This window comes from Aquila chrysaetos, chromosome 11 (genome assembly GCF_900496995.4).
Source record: "Aquila chrysaetos chrysaetos chromosome 11, bAquChr1.4, whole genome shotgun sequence".
Lineage (NCBI taxonomy): Eukaryota > Metazoa > Chordata > Aves > Accipitriformes > Accipitridae > Aquila > Aquila chrysaetos.
In genome coordinates, this window is record NC_044014.1 from 7,136,053 (window position 1) to 7,155,327 (window position 19,275).

At 45.0% G+C, this 19,275-nt stretch overlaps 2 protein-coding genes across 4 annotated transcripts in view; one reads left to right on the forward strand and one right to left on the reverse strand.

Annotated features, from left to right (window-relative positions):
- EIF3A (eukaryotic translation initiation factor 3 subunit A) overlaps positions 1 to 10,824 on the forward strand; it is a 35,855-nt gene extending 25,031 nt beyond the window's left edge. The window contains exons 18-23 of one of the 3 annotated variants that reach the window (XM_030031527.2): positions 662 to 750; positions 5,248 to 5,739; positions 5,830 to 6,029; positions 7,331 to 7,505; positions 7,957 to 8,126; positions 9,534 to 10,824. In XM_030031527.2, coding sequence (XP_029887387.1) covers positions 662 to 750; positions 5,248 to 5,739; positions 5,830 to 6,029; positions 7,331 to 7,505; positions 7,957 to 8,126; positions 9,534 to 9,775 — 1,368 coding nt within the window. In that variant the 3' untranslated portion in view covers positions 9,776 to 10,824. Of the gene's footprint in view, positions 1 to 661; positions 751 to 5,247; positions 6,030 to 7,330; positions 7,506 to 7,956; positions 8,127 to 9,533 lie in introns of all 3 variants that reach the window. The other 2 variants (XM_030031526.2, XM_030031525.2) reach the window with 2 other exon arrangements.
- A 6,921-nt stretch (positions 10,825 to 17,745) lies between these two features.
- On the reverse strand, positions 17,746 to 18,913 carry NANOS1 (nanos C2HC-type zinc finger 1). Its single transcript, XM_030031531.1, has one exon. The coding sequence runs from the start codon at positions 18,815 to 18,817 to the stop codon at positions 18,026 to 18,028; it is 792 nt and encodes a 263-aa protein (XP_029887391.1). The 5' UTR covers positions 18,818 to 18,913; the 3' UTR covers positions 17,746 to 18,025.
- Between the last annotated feature and the right edge of the window lie 362 nt (positions 18,914 to 19,275).

The following is a 19,275-nucleotide window of genomic DNA, read 5'->3' on the forward strand; positions in this document are numbered from 1 at the left end:
TTGTGGTGGAATTAAGGAATAAACAACTGCATTAGAAATTGTTTAAATGGTTTGTCTTTGTCCAGCAAAGGGGAGAGACGTTTTGCCTTTATTAAAAAAAAAAAAAAATTATTGCTCTGCCCTGCATCTACGCAACCTGTGTGAATCACAAATACCTCACCTGTTCTGTGCATTGAGGTACTTGGAACAAAATGGTCTCTGCTACAGAGAGCTTCCAGTTTATACAGTTACATTTTCTGATCTAATTAGAAAGCACAAAAGCAAATAATTCTTTGAATTCATTCCTACTGTCATTAAGCAGCAGGAAAGTGAAACTGTTAGAACCTTTTTCGTGTTAACAGGTGATAGCTATGGCTCACTGTAGCTATTGTTCATACACTTGTTCGTAAAATCTTTAGTGTATTTGCATATATCCTACCCTGCTAGTAAAGTATGTGGCACAAAGGGAACCATGTTGTTTTTTAAACTGCGCCAGAAACAATGAAGTTAGTCAGTTAAGACCATACTCAAGTTATTCAAACTCCTAATAGTTCAGGATTCTCTACAGGGAACAAGTGAGTTTTTAATGACATAGTGTGCTCTGAAAGGAGTAAATTATATGTTGAAAATCTTTGGTTTAAAGTATTCAGAGAGAATGTTCCCTATTTCTTTTGACATACAGGAATCTCGTTGGGGTGATAGGGAGTCTGAAAGCTCCTGGAGAAGAGGTGGCGAGACAGAATCTGAATGGCGACGAGCACCAGTGGAAAGGTAATCATTGTGTTACTAAGCACCAGTTGTATTGGGCTCAAAATATGTAGGCTCCCTTTTTGTTGCTGCTGCTAAAGCTGCACTAACTGAATATCTCATGCCTTTACATCTCTGAAAGTTACCTTCTGTTAAAAAATTGCTTTGTAAGGATCACGAGAGAGAGTTTTTATCTTGGAACTGCATTCAGATAACATTCCTGTTTTATTTAGCTTAGATATGTGAAAGCTAGCAGATACCTTCTGCATGTGATAACTTGCTTACTTGGTTTCTTTTTTTAAGTTAAAAATTTCTGTCCCACTCAAACATTGGTGTCAGTTGTATAAATACAGAATGGGGAAGGATGACAAGCAAATGCAGGGTTCCTGGATGATGAAACTGAGATTTTCCATTTAGAGAACTGACAGTAATATATAAGAATAGTAAAGTCAAAGTTCAGAGTCTTAAACTATTCAAGTCCCAGAGTGAGTCACAGAGCAGAAATTATATGCCATAAACTAAAACAAAGTTCTGAAAGACTATTGAACAGAGAAGGAAGGATTTCTGAAGGAAGACTATTCTGAAGGTACTTGGCACTTTTTTAAAAAAAAAAAAACCCACTTGTTCAAATCTATGTATTTCAGGAGTTTTGGATATGTTCACTAATCATAATGAAGACTGTTTATACAGTTGTAGAAAACAATATCTTTAACGTTTGTCCATCCCTGTGCTCCACAACAGCATGAGCTAACAAAAATATTTCTGATGGTGCACATCTAGTTGTTCTTGAAAGCCTGTGCTGATGGAGATACCACTGCTTGTTCCAATTGGCAGTATGTTTTATTGCTTAATTAGCTTTCCAGGTAGATAGATTTTTATAAATGTCTAACCTTAATTTCCAGTGCAGCAATTTAAATCCATTAAAGCTTACACTGACTCCAGTGGAAGCAAATTAATTTACTCTTTCTCTCTAGTATTTTCTTCTAATGTATCGGAAGAGTATGATTTCTCAATAAACAAAATAGTCTTTCAGTCTTTCTTTAAAAGCTGTGTTGCCATTCTTGGTAGTGAGCCACTTTCTCGTGAATTGCAAAATCACAAATTGGATGAAACTCCTGGGTGAAGCCTTTAACTATTAACATATTGCATAAGTGTATAATGCATCTCTTTATATGCTTCAATGTGATACTTTTTTTCAGACAGAATGATACAGGTGACCCATATTAATTTTTTAATCATTATAGCAGAGAGTTTTTCTGAATAAGTGTTGTGTTAATCATTTCTCATTCAACTTCTATAGCAATTGAGCGAAGTGACTGCTGAGGAGTTAAAATTAGGCATATTTGGGGTTATGTAGCACGTTTGGTGAAACTTTCCTTCTTCTTTTTACTAAAAGGAATATACTGAAGAATACTAAAAGGAAATACTGATAGCAGTCAAAATTAATATCTGTATGGAATTTTAAGTAAAGCAATGTTTCTCAATTATTTTCTTTTTGCTGAGCTTAGGAAATAACAAAGTAAAAGTGATGATGCTCAGACATAATTGCAGAAGAAAGGTGTAATTCTGCATTCTTCAGTAGCCCCTAGTCTACCTTCAGTTGGATTTTAACCCTAAAGGGAAAATGTGTTTCATACAAAGACAGCAGTGCAAGCCTAACTGAGAGTAAAGTAATTCCAAAACGTGTTTCTGAATTGAGTGATAAAGGCAGTAACATAGAGGACAGAGCATCAGATTTAACTTGCAGCATGTATCTGGCTGTAACTACAGCTATTGGATATATGCATTAAAAAGTCCTTATGGATGCTAGTACAAGGAGAGAAGCTATAAAATTTGTCTCACAGACAATTTCTCATTGGAAATGGCACATTTTTGGAGTATACCCCATATTGGTACACAAGTCCTTACAGTCATGGAGCAACCAATTGTACTGTACAGCAACCCCCAGAGTGCTGGATTCCAGGTGATCAGCATGTTGCAGTGTTCTCAGATTTCCATACCATGGTCCCAGTTACAAGAAAAAACAGATTACAGAAAAGCAGAACAGTCCAGCAAGGGCTGTCTGTCTCTTGGACAGCTAGTGGCTTTATTATGAGTTATAACTAGACTGCGAGTATTTGCTTTGTTCCTTCACTGTGCAAGAAAGGTAGCGTTAAGAAACAAAAGAGGAAAATAAAACTAATTATATAATAAATTTTATAAGGAAGAGAAGAAAATCAATCCTAATATAAAAAAATATTACAAATACTGTGATTGCAGGAAAAAGAGGTTAACATAGAAGTGCTATGTAGGAGTTAAATTAAAAGCCAGTTATTTAGTAGAAAAAGTCATTTTATGGTCATACCTCTTGTTCTTTCTCTAGATCACAGAAAATCCATAAAATGCTGTCAGGAATTGGGCGCTTGCTCATTGAAACAATGAAATGGCAACTAATACAGACCTGGTATTCACTAAAAGTGGTGGGGCAGTGCTGCAGGCTGTCATACTTAGTGCAGCTCATTACAGTTATTACTGCCACAGATTGCTATCCCAAAGCATCAACAAATGGTTATGTGCTTATGGTCAAGAAATACTGAAAAGCCAAAATGCAGAGAAAAGGGGAGTTGACCTCTATTTTATGTCTGTGCTGTTTGTGCCTGAGTTAAGACGAGCAAAAAACCAAAAGTTACAAACCTGTAACAGTGGTAGACACTATAGCGTGAACTTTGCCAGCAAATTTGTGCTTTAATTGGTAAAGCTGTCTGCATACTTTCAGCTCATGTAGATCCGTGTGTAGGGTTTTTAGAGGTTAGTGAAAAATGGGCTATTTAATAGAAACTGGATTGTATTACTACCAGTGACTGCCATTCAATGATATTCTTAATATTCATGATTCCTTCTGTTTTTACTAATTTATCAGATACTGTTTGACTCTATTTCAGTAAACTTTTAAAGTGAGAGTTAGAATTTCTAAGAGGGAAAGGACAAAAGCTGAAATATGAACACTAAAGTTGTCAAACGAGAAAAAAATGTAAAAAACAGAGGCATAATTTCACCTGCAGTAATAGTTTAAAAATCAGATTAGTAATGGTTTAAACATAGATTTAAAAATCCTAAAACCCTGAAACAATACCTAAGTATGAATGAATTAAGAACTTGTTCATTTGATGAACTTTATAGCCATTTCTCTACATGTCTTTTATGTCACAATAATCAGATTTTTCAAAGGAGACAATTATCCAATTTGAGTGTAAATGGAAGTTAACAATCTCCATGTCTTGTTTTTATCTCACAGCTCAATGGTAATTGCATTCTCCCTTACTCTTCCAAAACTAGGAAGTATGCTGCTCACAGTTCCTCGAAATTCTTGAGATGCAGAGACAGTGTCTTTGTTCTCACCTCTTGGAGTCCTACATCTGTTGTTTTGTAGCAAGTAATTGCTGTTCTTTTGTTTATGTTTTAGTAGCATAGTGGATTTCTAAACCTGTGGGGGTTTTTTGTTTTGGTTTGGTTTTGATTCTATTTTTTGAATCTGTGAGATTCAACCCAATGCAGCTTCTCTTCTCTTGCCAAGAAGCAGGTACCAGTACATCTCTCTGATGTACTATTCCTTGTTTCTTTTTATTGCTGAGGAACTAGTTTAGGAAGGTTAATTTCCTAAAATAAAGAAATTAATCTGGTGACAAAGCCAAAGTTTGTGTTCTAAATGTATGTCTAAAATCCTGTAGACATTAAACTAAATGGTGTGTCCAGAGAAGTGACAACAGTGGAAGGCTCTAACCGTTGTTCAGCAGTGTCTGATCTTTTCAGTGTTATAAATTCAAACACATTTCAAAGATGAACTGATGACTCAATAGCCCAGGGAAAATTCTCACCAATTCTTTACTTCCCATGTACATCTAGTAAGGAGAGTCCTCTCTGTGCAATCACTGATAGCCTGCCAGAGCCTGGTGCACCCTGCTTGGTGTCAGGCAGTAGCAGCGGATCGAGTCATGAGTTTACTACGTTGTCCTGCCGTATCTAGTTGTGGATGCTTGTCAGTGAAAGTATCGCCAATCTTCTGGGCTGGAACTGTGCCAAAGCATACGAAAACAGGGATTGGACTGTAGGGTTGGCATGTGTGTGAAGAAGGGGGATGCTTACTTGATGGTTGTGGGTTTTTTAATACTGGTTCTTTGAGACTTAGCTTGAGTTTGTCAAATTAGGCTTGGTGTAGAAGCCAAACCTCTTCTCTGTTGTGTTGCAGCAGATAACCAACAGGGGACTGTAGTTATCCCCTTCAAACTGTAGTTTTGAAGGAGATAGTAAACCGTTCAGTCTTTAGTGAAGCTGTGGGGATGGTGACCTACCACTTTCCCATAGGAATGAAGGCAATTAGAAAGTGCATTTGAAAACTGCAAGCTCTGTACATGTGTTTGCAACCACACATCAAGTGGATGCATTCATACATGGCCTTGAGGGGTTTGATACTGTCAATCTAATATCTAAAGCTTTCCTGGATGTCAGCTTCTACTTTTTGCTCATTCCCTGTGGTTTTTATAGAGATTGGCGTCGAGGAGAAGCAAGAGATGATGAAAGACCTTTCCGACGAGGGGATGACCTGCCCCGACGAGGGGATGACCTGCCCCGACGAGGAGATGATCTGCCGCGACGTGGTGCTGCAGAAGAAAAGGAACGTCCTTCTATGGAATCGACGGAGGACAGGCCGCCTAGGCGTGAAGGGGATGAGGACAGGCCGCCTAGGCGTGAAGGGGATGAGGACAGGCCGCCCAGACGTGGATTGGATGAGGACAGGCCGCCCAGGCGTGGTTTGGATGATGATAGAGGGAGCTGGCGGGCTGCAGATGATGACAGGGGTCCCAGGCGTGCTTTGGATGATGACAGGCCACCCAGACGTGCTTTGGATGATGACAGGCCACCCAGACGTGCTTTGGATGATGACAGGCCACCCAGGCGCGGCTTGGACGATGACAGAGGCAGTTGGCGTGCAGCAGATGACGACAGAGGACCCAGGCGTGGGCTGGATGACGACAGGCCACCCAGACGGGCTTTGGATGACGACAGGCCACCCAGGCGTGGGCTGGATGACGACCGGGGCAGCTGGCGTGCTGCAGATGATGACAGGGGTCCCAGGCGGGGGATGGATGATGACAGAGGTCCCAGGCGGGGGATGGATGATGACAGGATGTCAAGGCGTGATGATGACAGGGGACCATGGCGTAGCGCAGATGATGACAGGCTCTCCAGACGAGATGATGACAGGGGTCCGTGGCGTAGCAGTGATGATTCAAGGCCAGGTCCTTGGAGACCGTTTGGTAAACCAGGTAAAATACAATAATATAATAATCTTCCCTCCAAAGCGTGTGTTAATCTAGTAGATAATGGATGTAGTGTGCTTGGTGCCAGAGATGGGAGAATCAACTCTGAAAACGTCTGGATTAATTTGGCTAATGTGGACACTCCTTTACTTAGTATAATTAAACCTTTTGATTTGGTTGAATTTAAAAAAAAAAAAAAAAAATGCAGCAGTGTCTGTTGCTTGCCTGGAAGATACCTAAAGGTCACATAGTAATGCTGGTAATTTACCTATGTGCAGAAACAAAATATACAAGTTGAATGCTCTGATGGGAGAGAAACTTTCTGACTAGATTAGCACACCTTGGTCTCTTTCCCTGCCCCCTCTATATGTCTGAAATTAACCTCCTTCGAAGGATTTTGATAACATCATTCAAGTGTGTCTGGTTTTGATAAGCCTTTTTTATGTGTACAAAGATACTCCTGTTTTTAGCATTCCCGTTTTGCTTTTGTGTCTACCTTTCTTGAAAATCCTGCTTTGAGCAGGAGCTTGGACTAGATGAACTTCTGAGGTCCCTTATAATCTGATTTATCCTATTCTTGTATAGTTTATTTCTAGTCTTAAATCTTGTTGATGGTGACTAGAGCAACTGTTTCTGATTCTTTTCAGAACTGTTGATGATGTTTAAATGTTAGGTATGATACTGATTTAGACACCAATTCTGTAATCCAGGCCTGTAGGAAAGTTACCATAAATCTCAAAACTCACTCCAATAGCTTTCTCCTTTTTCCTATTTAAAGAAAAAGCAGGCTGCATAATAAAGAACTCCCATTCATAAATAACTGAACGATATTGCAGGATGCACTGTGTAAGTTGATGGTAAACGATAGTCATATTTTAAAGTAGTGCTTTAAAAAGCAGTAAGTTCTTAAATAATTTGCTTGCCTAAAATCTCCTCACTTGCAGATTTTCACAAAGGAATCTCCTGTCTAAGCTCCCCCCTTTACTTCCTCCTGCACTTGTTTTGCACAAGACGCTTGAGGAGTCTGTGGTTTCTGGCTGAAAACTGCAGGGTGTAATCAACTCTGCTAAACTGTTACAGGCAGTCCTGATAGATGAGGTATATATTACTGTCTTTATATTAAGCAGTTTCTACATTGTTTTGTCTATGGCTCCCACTCGATGTGCACACTTTTTACAAGCATCTTGAGTTGGATCAGGGATCGAAACTTGAAGAACCAGTTTCTGTGAGGGAAGTAAAGGATTCTTTGTCTACAGAGAGGTCAGAGGTCAGTCACAAATTCCTTTGACTGTGTTTCTTTCTTACAGGGGGATGGAGAGAACGAGAAAAGGCTCGCGAGGACAGCTGGGGGCCTCCCCGAGACTCCAGACCTCCAGGAGACCGTGAATGGGATAGAGACAAAGATCGTGATGAAAATGAGAAAGACCGTGAATTTGACAGAGATAGAGATTTTGATCGAGATGATCGTTTCAGGCGTCCCAGGTTTGACTTCTCTGTTTAAATATCTCTACAATGTTTCTGTTTTTAAAAAAAAAAAAAAAAAGTGCCCTGCTGATAAAGAAATAATATGACATCGCTGAGTGAAAGGAATAGTGGTTGGTTTGTATGAAATTAAGCACTTCAAGGCAGTAAATGGATAGTGGCGTTCTGGGGCCTTTTTGGTTTGTTATTTTTAAGGTGACATTAACTGTTTACAGAAGGAATCCCAAAATGCTTTACTGCTTTTAATTTTTTTTTTTTTTTTAACCTGTTATCAGGAGAATTTCATGTTAGGCTCCAGAGAAAAAGAAAAGGTTTTGGAAGTATGTCAGTATGTTAAATAGAGACCCACTGGGCCTGGAAATATCTGTGTTGTGATTTATTATTACTTCTTTCCATAGCAAAGTTAAAATCTTAACACTTAAGTTTTATTTTACATTTTGAATGGCAAAAGGGATGATGCTGGTTGGAGAAGAGGACCAGCTGAGGAAAATTCTAGCTGGAGAGATTCAAGTCGTCGTGAAGAATGGGACAGAGGTGGTCGTGACATGAGAGATCGACGTACTGATGACAGAGATCCACCCCTCAGAAGAGGACCACCGCTCAGATCTGACCGTGAAGAACGTATGTTTATTTTAGTGTTCCTAAAGGCTTACAGTCATTATAGGGCCTTCATGTTACTTGGACAGTGCTAGGATGTGGTAAAATGGGAATAAGTTACATTTTCAGCCACTTAAACTCCCTTTGCAGAAGCAAAGTAATAGAAAAAAGCTTTAGTGTAATTGAGAATTCTTCCTTGAATCTTCTTTTAGTTGTATTCTTTTTCTGTCATAGTAGCATTTCACATCTGCAGAAGGCTAACATTTTAAGTGTGCAGTTTTCATAGTAGGATTATGTTCAGGGTGAATGAAATTCTTGTACTTAAATTATCAAGATAGACATCCCAGAAAGTAATCTGTGGCTCATTTCTTAGAACCAATACAGTGTGAGGGTAATATTTCCAAACAAGGCCATATGGGTTTCACACTATTAATGGTATTGATTTTTGATGAATAACCTATTTTAATTACATACGTTAACCTGTTTTAATTATGTACACTTATTAATCCTTTGCTGTGTTCTAAAAACACAATAACAGCAAACACATTTAGCCTGAGATACCATGTCTTCCAATTCTGGCGTTCTTGCGTTCAGAATCTCATTTGGTCTCTGCCCCGATTGTGGGTGCTCCCTGAACGTGGGTGCTGTCAGGCAGCTGGTCACGGAGAGCAGACTGGAACAGAACACAGCATGTCACACGGGACTTCAGCTGGCAGAAAGGCCAAGGGTTCTCAATGTGGAGACTTTTGTTTTGTTTTGTTTTATTTGTTAATTTTTTTTTTTTTTAATGTATCAAGAAGTTTAGGTGTTTGATTGTCTGGTTTGGTACTTGACACAGCTTTGTTCACACATAGCTAGGATAGAATTCTTAACATCCTTTTTGGTGGAAATGAACAATTCTTCATACAGTAAAGGGTGGTGAATGCTGTTACCAGTGGAGTTGTGTAATCCGGTGCCGTTTATACCTCTGATTTCAGTAAGCTGAAGAGTAATTTGCTGTCTTTCAAGGCAGTGAACACCTAAACATTTTCCACAAGTGTTTTTAAGTTAGGATATTTCTGTTTTCGGGGTTCAGTCATTTCTAAGGAGATGCTTTTGTGCTTTTAATTCTGATAATAATATAAGAATATATTTTTACATCATAAAACCACATACATCAATAGAACATTCTTACTGCAGTTATTGTATTTTAAAGATGACACTTGGGTTGCTCACAACAATCCTGAATCTGAAAAGAGGCTTGAGTAGTTCCTGTCTGTTACTTCACTGTAGAATTAGACTGTGCATTTGGCTGTCATCATCATCTTGCCTCTTGGCAAGATGGAGAATCAGTAAATCAGACTGTCTGTGCTGGGCATATTCGTTTAAACTCTTGCGGGCTGCTTGGTGGAGCATGACAAAGGTTGTTTTATTGTCCTTCTGTATTTGTAGCAAGCTCATGGCGGCGTGCTGATGATAGGAGAGAAGAACGTGGAGAAGAACGTGAAACAGTTCGGCGATCAGCTCCTGCTCCTGCTGCTCCTCCAGCTTCTGCTCCCCCACCAGCATCAAAAGATCGAGAAAGAGATGGGGAGAAGGAGAAAGGTTCCTGGAAAACAGAAAAGGAGCGTGAGCCCCTTCGCCGTACTAAAAATGAGACAGATGAAGAGGGGTGGACCACTGTACGACGTTAAGTGAAAATCACAGAGTTTAACCAATGTTTTAGCTTTGATTTGATGGAATCCATGGATTATATTTGTGCTTATAAACATTCTGAATTGGAATTCTTTAACAAATGTTTTGAGGTAATGTGAAAGCATGAGCTTGAATTACTTACTCATATAGATTGATCATGCACAAAACTCACAGCAGAAGGTTGGAAATTGAATGCCAGATTTTGAAATTTCAAATTATGCTTATTTCATGGGTCATTTGTTGCTAAAATAAAAAGAAGCAAGCCCAACAGCTGTCTTGAGTAATGCTTCTGTCTTGCACCAAAACAGGCTGACCTTTCTATTTTTAGTCTTTCTTAATTTGGAATGGGGTATTATCGTTGCAGAACATGCATTTGAGAACACCTCTGTTCACACAGTGGAATTATTGAAAAAGCAGAGCTAAATCAATTTCCATAATTAGCCAAAAAAAAGAGGGGGGGGGGGGGGAAAGCCCTTTCTTACATAGGTATCTTTGAGGACAGGCGGTTTCCGAGAGACGTATTTTATCACTATCTAAATTCAGTAAGTTGTTTAAATTTGAATTAAATACAATAAATATTATGAGCATTAGCTACACTGGGATATTTTCTGTAGATTTACTTGAATACATAACTCCTACGAGGCCATTTTGCAGTCATTGTTCCAGTAATGTATACTGCTGCAGTGTACAACCACAAAACTTCAAGCTTTTACAATTTAAGTGTTTTGGTAAGCATATGGCTATGTATTTTCTGTTGCCAATATCACAACTGCTTTTTCCATTACTGGATAATTCATGCCTTTCAAGGATTTATAAATATTGTCATATTTAAAATGTGTGGTTTTGGAGAAATTGTTGAATTTTCCCCCAATTCTTTGTCTTCAGGGTCAATTCTTTCCCTTTCCAAAAAAGTGATTTGTAGTAATGGCTGTGTTGACTTCAATTTTGGGGTGTGGTAACAACAATTAATTATCTGGTCATAGTGAAGCCAACACAGAACTTGCTGCTGTGTGTTTCTTCAATGATAAATAAACAACTTAAGGAATTAGCTGCTACAGTGTCTTGACTTTTTAGTAATTTCCTGCAATGTACGTTAATGCAGAACAGCTTTTGAACAACTCTTTTCTGTATGCATACCTGTTTCTGTACCTGCTGAAGGAGAATGTGAGAACACCTGGGACAGTTTCTTCCTGAGTAACCTGGTTTAATTTTAACGTGTGTGAACAAAAGTTGTCATACTCCTCTTGTCCTTTTCCTGCCCTCTTCTGAGTTATCCAGGACCGGTAGGTTTCTCAGGAGAAACTTGCTCTCGGAGTCATCTTCTGAATTTTTGTGCCTTGGGAGCCTGTCATCTCATTGCTTGTTGAGTCACAGAATTCCTTCAGGGCAGTAGTGTCTTCTAAGTCTTTGGGGTTTTTTGCTATGTTTTTGTTCATCATACAGTCCTACAAAGGATGGAACTAGAGAACGGCAGCTATCCAGTAACAGAGAGCACTTACTGGATTTGGAGTAGTGGGTGCTACTGCTGTTTGGCTGCCTCTTGCTGTCCTTACGTTCTGTGTTGTAGGATCACAGGATTATTCCTGTTAAAAGGGACTCCAGGAGCTAACTTCACTTCTGGCTGTCGAATGATTGTGTTACTCAGAACCACGTTTCTCCAGTGTGGTCTTGTACAGTCCACAGCCTTGGAGGTTTTCAACTTTTCTGGGCAGCCTCTTCCACTGCTTGACTGCTCCCACACCAAAAAATCATAGAATCGTGGAATAGTTTGGGTTGGAAGAGACATTTAAAGGCCATCTAGTCCAACCCCCCTGCAAATGAGCAAGGACATCTTCAACTAGATCAGGTTGCTCAGAGCCCCGTCCAACCTGACCTTGAATGTTCCCAGGGGTGGGGCATCGACCACCTCTCTGGGCAGCCTGTGCCAGCGTTTCACCACCCTCATTGTAAAAAATTTCTTCCTTCTATCTAATCTGAACCTACCTGCCTTTAGTTTAAAACCATTACCCCTTGTCCTATCACTACAGACCCTACTACTGTCCCCATAAGCTCCCTTTAAGTATTGAAAGGCCACAATCGGGTCTCCCCAGAGCCTTCTCTTCTCCAGGCTGAACAACCCCAACTCTCTCAGCCTGTCTTTGTAGGAGAGGTGTTCCAGCCCTCTGATCATTTTTGTGGCCCTCAAAAAGCATAACCCTCTCTCTTTTCAGCTTCTACCCAGCGTCTCTCAGCCTCCTGCCTACGCGCTGCTGTGAAAAGTCTGAATTTTCCCAGTAACTTCCTGCTAGGCACTGGGTGGCTGCTGTTAGGTCTCCCCAAAGCTGCCTCTTCTCCAGGCTGAACAAGCCCTGTCCCCTCAGCCTTTCCTCCCAGGCAAGTGCTCCAGCCCCTGACTGTCACGTCGGTCCTCTGCTGAACTTAAATTCAGCCATGACCTTGTATGGTGGGCAACGGGACCCAAAACTGCATGCAGTAGTCGAGATGAGGTCTGTTGAGGAGGATGCTCTGCTCATCTGCAGGCTATGGTCCTGTTCAAAACAGCCGGACATCTGACTCATGCTCAGCTCTTTGCCTGCCAGGGCCCCGGAGGCATCTGAGCCTCCCCCCAGTCTATCACTGGAAGGGCTTCTTCCTTGGCAGTGCAGGACTCTGCCCTTCTCCGTGTTGAATTTCACCAGGCTCCTGCCCAGCCTGTCTCAGTCCCTCCGGATGGCAGCCCTGCCCCGAGCGCGTTGGCTGGTCCTGCCGCTTCGGTGTCATCCGCAAACCTGCTGACGCCTCCAGGTCCTCGAGAAAGACGTCAGGCCAGGTCACGGGTCGGACCCCTGTCATACCCCGCTCCACGTGCAGTCCAGCCCGTTGACCACGATGCTGAGCCTGAACATCCAACTATTTTTTCTGCCCACCTTGTTATCTAGGCTGTATCATCCTAACTTGGGTACAAGAATATTGTGTGAGACAGCATTGAAAGCCCCACTAAAGTTGAGATGAAGAACATCTGCTGTTCCTTCCCTTGTCCACAAAGTTACTGTGTTGTTGAAGGCAGGATTTACCCTCATTCTGCCAGTCACCCAGCTGCTCCCAATCACCACCTCCTGCATGTGCCCAAAAACACGCTCTGAAATTACCTCCTCCACGATTTCCCCAGGGGCTGAAGTGACACCATCTGGCCCGCAGTTTCTCTGATGGTCCTTTTGGCCTTTTTGAAAGATGGGTGCAACGTTTGCCTTTTTCCAGTCATCAGCAAGATGTAAAGAGTGATTATCCCTCCAGTTACATATTTTTAATTTTATCCAAAGCCATTTTTACATGGGGATAAATGTTAGTGATCATTGCACCCGCTAAGGCTCCGTTCCCAAATCTGTGTTCTTAACTTCCATTATTTAAGATTGTGATAATGTTGCCAACGCGTGTAAAATTCTCAGGACTGGGCAGCTTGAGAAAAGATCTGCAAGATACAAGCTTTACAGACATGCCAGTGTGTTTATTTTACTCCTTGATCATTTTAGACAGAATACTAACTACAGTGATCAAAAACCACCACTGACCAAATCCAACAGCTAAAACCTCCACCTACTACCGTAATTATACATTAGCACAAAGTTTTGTTACCTGAAAATGTTGATGAAGTCAAATGAATTCTCTGTCAGGCATGGCTGTGTTTGATCGATTCATGTTCAGTTAAACATCTAAAATTTTCAGTGAACCTTGGAAGAAGACAAAACTGTCACACACTATATTTAGAAGGCAGCACTTAAGGCTACCGCTGGTTAAACGGATGCAAATGTTGCTCGATTAGAACACGTCTCCAAGAGCAGAGCAAGGCAGGTGATCAGGTACGAGCAGTTCGTTTCTTTCCCGCTCCGGGAGCAGCCCAGTGACTGACCCCAGCTGGTGAGCAGGGCTGAGGACCATCAGGGTGCTCAGCAGAAGTAGGGTATAGACATTTTAATTCTATTTTCTCTCAAGTGCCTTTGTTCTAAACAATAAAATCACTATTTGATCAGAACTGGCAGACCAGGGCCGGGGCAACGGATGAAGTGGTGCCACTCCAGTCTGGGCACAGCCACGACTGCATCTCGGGAGACGTCCTGACCTTGGGGAGCTACGGTGCCGCTGGGCTGGTGGACAGCCGGGAGGTAATCTCAAACTGGAAGAGTCCTGGAACTCTCGTCTTGCTGTAAACGAAATATAGCTGTTGTTGTTTTAATATCCCTGGGCTGCTGTCATTGACAGCAACTGCTACACGTAAGGAAGTTTTTCTTCTGTAACTAAAAGGTACGGTTAAATTGTGTAAGCCTCCAAAGCGAAGGTGTTAGGTCAGTGAAATGTGAGATTCAAAATTTACCTGTTACTCAGCCACTAGTACCCGTCCTGTGTGGTTTACTACAGAATTGCAAGGAGTAGGCACGCAACTGGCATAACAAGAACACCCAATTCTTCCTATTTTGCCAGGGCAGGACCAGCTAGAACTGAAGTGCTCTACACTCTCTGTGGTCCTCCTCTGAAAAGCAATTATTACTGCATTTAATTATGGTAGGCTGGAGATTCTACAAGCTATTCCACTGCTTTTTGCTAATGAAAATCTCCCTTGCTGCAATTCAGGCTTTGTTAGTCCTTTCACTCTTGGGCAGGAGAACGGTCTACTGGCTTTGCTACATCTTTTTCTGTATTTAGCATTATCAGTTCTGTTTTGCCCAGACAACAGGCATATTAGAAGTAATTATCTTCCTCCCCATGTGACTTAGCAAACTATCTCCATTATATATTAACCTATATATTTGGTGGGTCAAACTGGCACATCTATGGGAAGGAAAGACATTTTATAACCATTATGGTTTAGCCCTACAGCAAAGCAGCTACCTGAGGCACCCTGGTCAGCAGGCTGAGACCAAACTCTGTCTAAATAAAAGATGGGTCCAGACTTACCTGACTTCAGCTGGACCAAGCTATCTATGCATATGAGAGTAGTTTTTAATTAGAAGTAGCTTGCTTATTGCCGAGGCTAGTACCAACTGAGGATGATTATAGGCTATCCAATCCTGTGTTCACTCCTCTTACCACAATGTCACTATGTAAAAGATTCCATCACTTACATGCTTAGGAATATCTCCCTGTAATAAAGTAATTCTCTGAAGATAAAAGTATTTAATTTGAACAAGTGGCCATAATAGTTTGATTTGCAGATGCCTGTAGAATAAATGAAAATAATATCTGGCTTTTCTTAGACCTCTCCTGTGGAGCACACAACAGCTGCAACCTGGGCTGCTTTCAGATTAAGCTATTTGCTGTTCCTAGGATTTAAATCACTAATGTAAATGGTTTCCACTATTTAAGCAAAGTAACACTATAAGCACTATCTACTGTAACAAGCGTTTCAGAATGACCAAGAACTAGCATGTTTCAGCTCACCCAGTGCCACAAGGAGTGTGCTGGTGCACAGGAAATGGCAGCAGCTTACTTAAAAAACCATGAAATGTCCTTAAAGGTTCAGTCCTTGTAGACACTGACTTGTAAAACTTTAAAGGGCAAATTGTCCTGTTGAACGATCGTGTAACTGAAGAGCCTTGCTCTCAGGCTGCCTTGTGCTGATGCTGAATCTTGTCCACTCCTCTCTGGAATAGTTTGGGGTTCCCCCCCCGCCCCCAACCGGTCTTTTGAAGCTGTTATTCTACCGCCTTACCTGTTACGACTTTGATCAGATGCCTAATGCCACGTAGGGGCTACGACAGGCAGCTCTCGGCCTTTCCACAGCGGCAAGGCTGCCCCAGTACGCGTGTAGGACCAGAGAAGAACCAGGAGGGACAGGCAGCAGCAGAGGCCGTCGATACAACAGTTTTCCTCTTAGGCAGGCAGAGGGAAGAAACAGGCGCTGCATCCAAGGCAGGGCATCTTCTGGCGTCTTGATGAATTTCCAGGCATTGCCATAGGGCTGTTCCTACACAGTAGCTTAATGTACAGAGCAGAGAGGAGGGGTGGGTACATTGCAAACTCTGCGAGGATGACCTGGGATCCAGCCCTGCCGGAATTGCCCTTCAGAAAACACCCGAGACAGATTTTCTCAGATCTTCCTTGCTTTTGCGTCCAGTAACAGTCAAATGCATTAAAACGCGTGTACTGATCTTCAAACTTCCCACAAGGAGGTAACAAAAGTACAGAAGAAAACTCTTCCCACAGCATCACACCTGAGCTTGATTCTAAGGTGTGGTGGATACAGATTCAACCTATGTGGACGAGGCATCACAAAACCGAACACATCTAACAGTTTCGAAGAGCCCGTGGTGCAAGCCCCGCAGAATGACAGACAATATACAACGGCTATTTAGCACGAGGAGAGGGTAGCCCCAGCCGCTACGAAGTGCTGCCCCATTGCATTTGGTAATTAGACCCGACACCACCTTCGGAGCCATTCGGTGAAGATTTAAGAAAACACTTCCACGCAAAATCAGTTTCTCCCTCCCAATTGTTGCAGCTGTGCATCAACAGCAGTGACAAATAATGAACCCTGGGCCCTCCCGCCAGCCCACCCTGCACATTTTGACTCCGTTCTCGGCTGTCGGGCTCTCCCCCGCTCCTGCCCCCACCTACCACCCTGTTGAGCAGCACATCAAGAATCCACGCAAGCGCGCATCACCCCTCGCTTTCCTAGCTCCCTTTTTCTGCAGGACCCTTCTCCTTTCTCATCCTCCTGGTGATGCCCCAGCAGTTCCCACGCAAGGCTCTCCTCACCTCCCTGCTTTTGGGAGGGCCGACCGAGCACCCCTCCGTGTCCTGGGTGTCGGTAAAGCCATCTACAGCATAAACCTCTCGAACTTGGGCACCTGCCTTGCGGCTCCGGAGGACTCCTAAGCAAACTATGAACCTGCTGCTGCTCCTTGTCCTGCCTCCGAGTCACAATAAAAGCCATTTCTGATCTCTTTGAGGATTAGAAGCAACGCAGCCCTGATACTCGGTACCAAGGAACTGCCATCACCTGGGGTCTAGGTCTTCAGCATCATTTTGTATAGTCTATGTAGTGTTAGGGATATTTGTTAACCACATGGGTAAATCCCTCCCACCTTGCGATGAGTTAAAGCCATGTTCTCTCAACTAACTCCTGAAAATATGTCACCTCCCCTTCTACCATTCTGCTACGGTCGCGGCTTTCTGCTTTGTCCAGGTCTCTTCTCTCCAAGGGCTTCCCAGCACCTCCCCGTTCCCCACCACAAACACCAGCTGCGTCAAAGCTTATTCTCTGCCATAACCCCTGCCTTTCCTTCAGCAGAGAGGGCTCCGTTTGTACCTCGGCCCAGAGCCATTACGTTTTTGAACACGCAACTATGATGCTTTCTCCTCTCAGACCTTCCCTAAAGCCGCGTATCGGACGCGGGGACCTGCGAGACCAGCGCCGTCCACGCTCCCTAGTGGAACAGTTCAGGGGTGACCGTGGGGCACGGCACCGCTCTCCCATCGTGCCACGTAGGATGCTGCGATTTTGGGGAGGAGGCGTTAAATCACCGAGTAACCCGGCGCAGGTTTGATCACAATTTGCTTCCCGCTTTTAAGACCGGCGAAGAAAATTGCACGGATATTTACTTTAAGAGCTGAAACGCCGAGTGTTGTACCCCAATTAAATACCCTGCTGTTAACAGGCAAGACGACAGCTCTCCTGCCCGACACCCCCCCCCCCCCCCTCCGCTGCAGCACCGGCCCCGAGCACCCAACCGGACCCCCCCCGACGGCACGGAGCGGCTGCCGCCGTTTCCCCCCCGCCTCGGGGAGGGAGGGGAACGGGACAACGGAGCCGGGCCGGGCCCGGAGCGGCGGCAGAGGGCAGCGGTGCCCCGCTGCAACCGCCCGGGACCCCCCCCCCCCCCCCCCCTCCGGACCCCGTTCTCGCTTTAAACACCCCCCCCCTCCCACACACACACACACATTCCTCGCAGTTAGGTCTCGCCGTAAATCCGTTTCCGTAAAAATCACATATATATATATATATTTGTGTGGGGTTTTGTGTTGGTTTTTTTTTTTTTTTTTTTTTCTTACAATAAACAAATACAGTGCATCTCAGCTGCGCAATTCCCGCCGCCCGGCTCCGCGCGGGCCAGCGCGCGCCGGCCGCCGCCTTTTAATAATATATTAACGTGTGAAAGAACGAAACCGCCATCCGCTTTAAAAACCAAAAAAAAAAAAGAACCAAAACCCCCCCAAAACAACCCCAAAAAGAAACAGACGGGAGGAAGCCCGGGTCGCCCCTTGGGTCCCGGCGCCTAACGGCCCTTCTTCCCCAGGGCGGTCCGGGCGTGTTTGAGCTGTTTGGCCGCCTGCATTTTGGAGAGGGGACAGTACTTGATGGTGTGGGCATTGTCACCGCTGGCACCGCAGAGGGGGCAGGTGTAACGCCGCAGCACCGGGCAGAGGACGCGGCCGTCGGGTCCCTTGAGGATGTGGGTGGTGTAGAGAGCCACGGCCTCCTTGTTGTTCCGGCAGAAGACGCAGACCTGCAGCTCGGGTTTGAGCAACCGGGAGGAGACCCGCGGGTGGGTCGGTAACCGGCCAGCCACCACCACGCCGCCCCAAGCGTGGGGCGAACCCTCCCGGCCCGGGTGTTCTCCCGAGCAATCGAAAACGACGGCGGCGGGGCCGCCGCGCCCGGGGAAGGGGCTGAAGTCGGCGAAGCGCTCCTCCAGCAGGCCCTCGCCGTGGTGGTGGTGGTGATGGTGGTGGTGGTGGTGATGCCCGCACAGGTCCAGGTCGTGCAAGTCCAGCGCGCCCTCGAAGTACGGCCCCGCCGCCTCTTCCTCCTCCTCCTCCTCCTCTTCCTCCTCCTCGGCCGGCGGCACGGCAGCCGCCACCACCACCGAGGGGGGCTCGGCGCCGAAACCCTTGCCGGGGCGCACGGCCTTGGTGATGAGCGTGGCTAACCCCAGGTAGTCGTTCCAGGAGTTGAAGACGTTCCCGCAGGCGCTGTGACTCCGGCCGCCGTAGCGAGCGCCCGGCAGGCACTCCACGGGCGGGAGGTGCCGGTGCTGCTCCAGCTTGGCACCTGGAAAAGCCTCCATGGGGGTGGGTGCAGCCGCCCGGGGAGCACCCGCTCCCCCGAGCGCGGTGCGGGGCTCCGCCGGGTACCCTCCCCGGCGGCCCACCCCCCCGCCCCCCCCGCTCCCAACCCCGGGACCGCAGCCGAGCACCGGCCGCTCCGGTTCCCGCCGGCGGCTCTGCGAGCGCGCGGCGGCGCGCCGCGCCTCAAATAGGGGGCGGTGGCGGGAGCGGGGGAGCTGGGTGGGGAGGGGAGGGAGGGGGAAGGCGGCCGCCGCGCTCCTATTGGCCGCCGGCCAGCGCCCTCCCCCTCCCCTCCCGCTCATTGGCTGGCGGGAGGAGCGGGGTGGAGCGCGGCGGCGGCGGCGGGAGAGGGCGGGGCAGGGCGGGGCGGGGCGGGGCCGGAGGCGCAGGTGTGGCGGGACCCGCGGAGCCCCCGAACCGTCGGGGCAGAGCGGTGCGAGGGTCAAACGCGTTTGGT

Coding starts and splice junctions, on each gene's coding strand:
- NANOS1 (XM_030031531.1), bottom strand. CDS start 18,817: ATGGAGGCTTTTCCAGGTGCCAAGCTGGAGCAGCACCGGCACCTCCCG.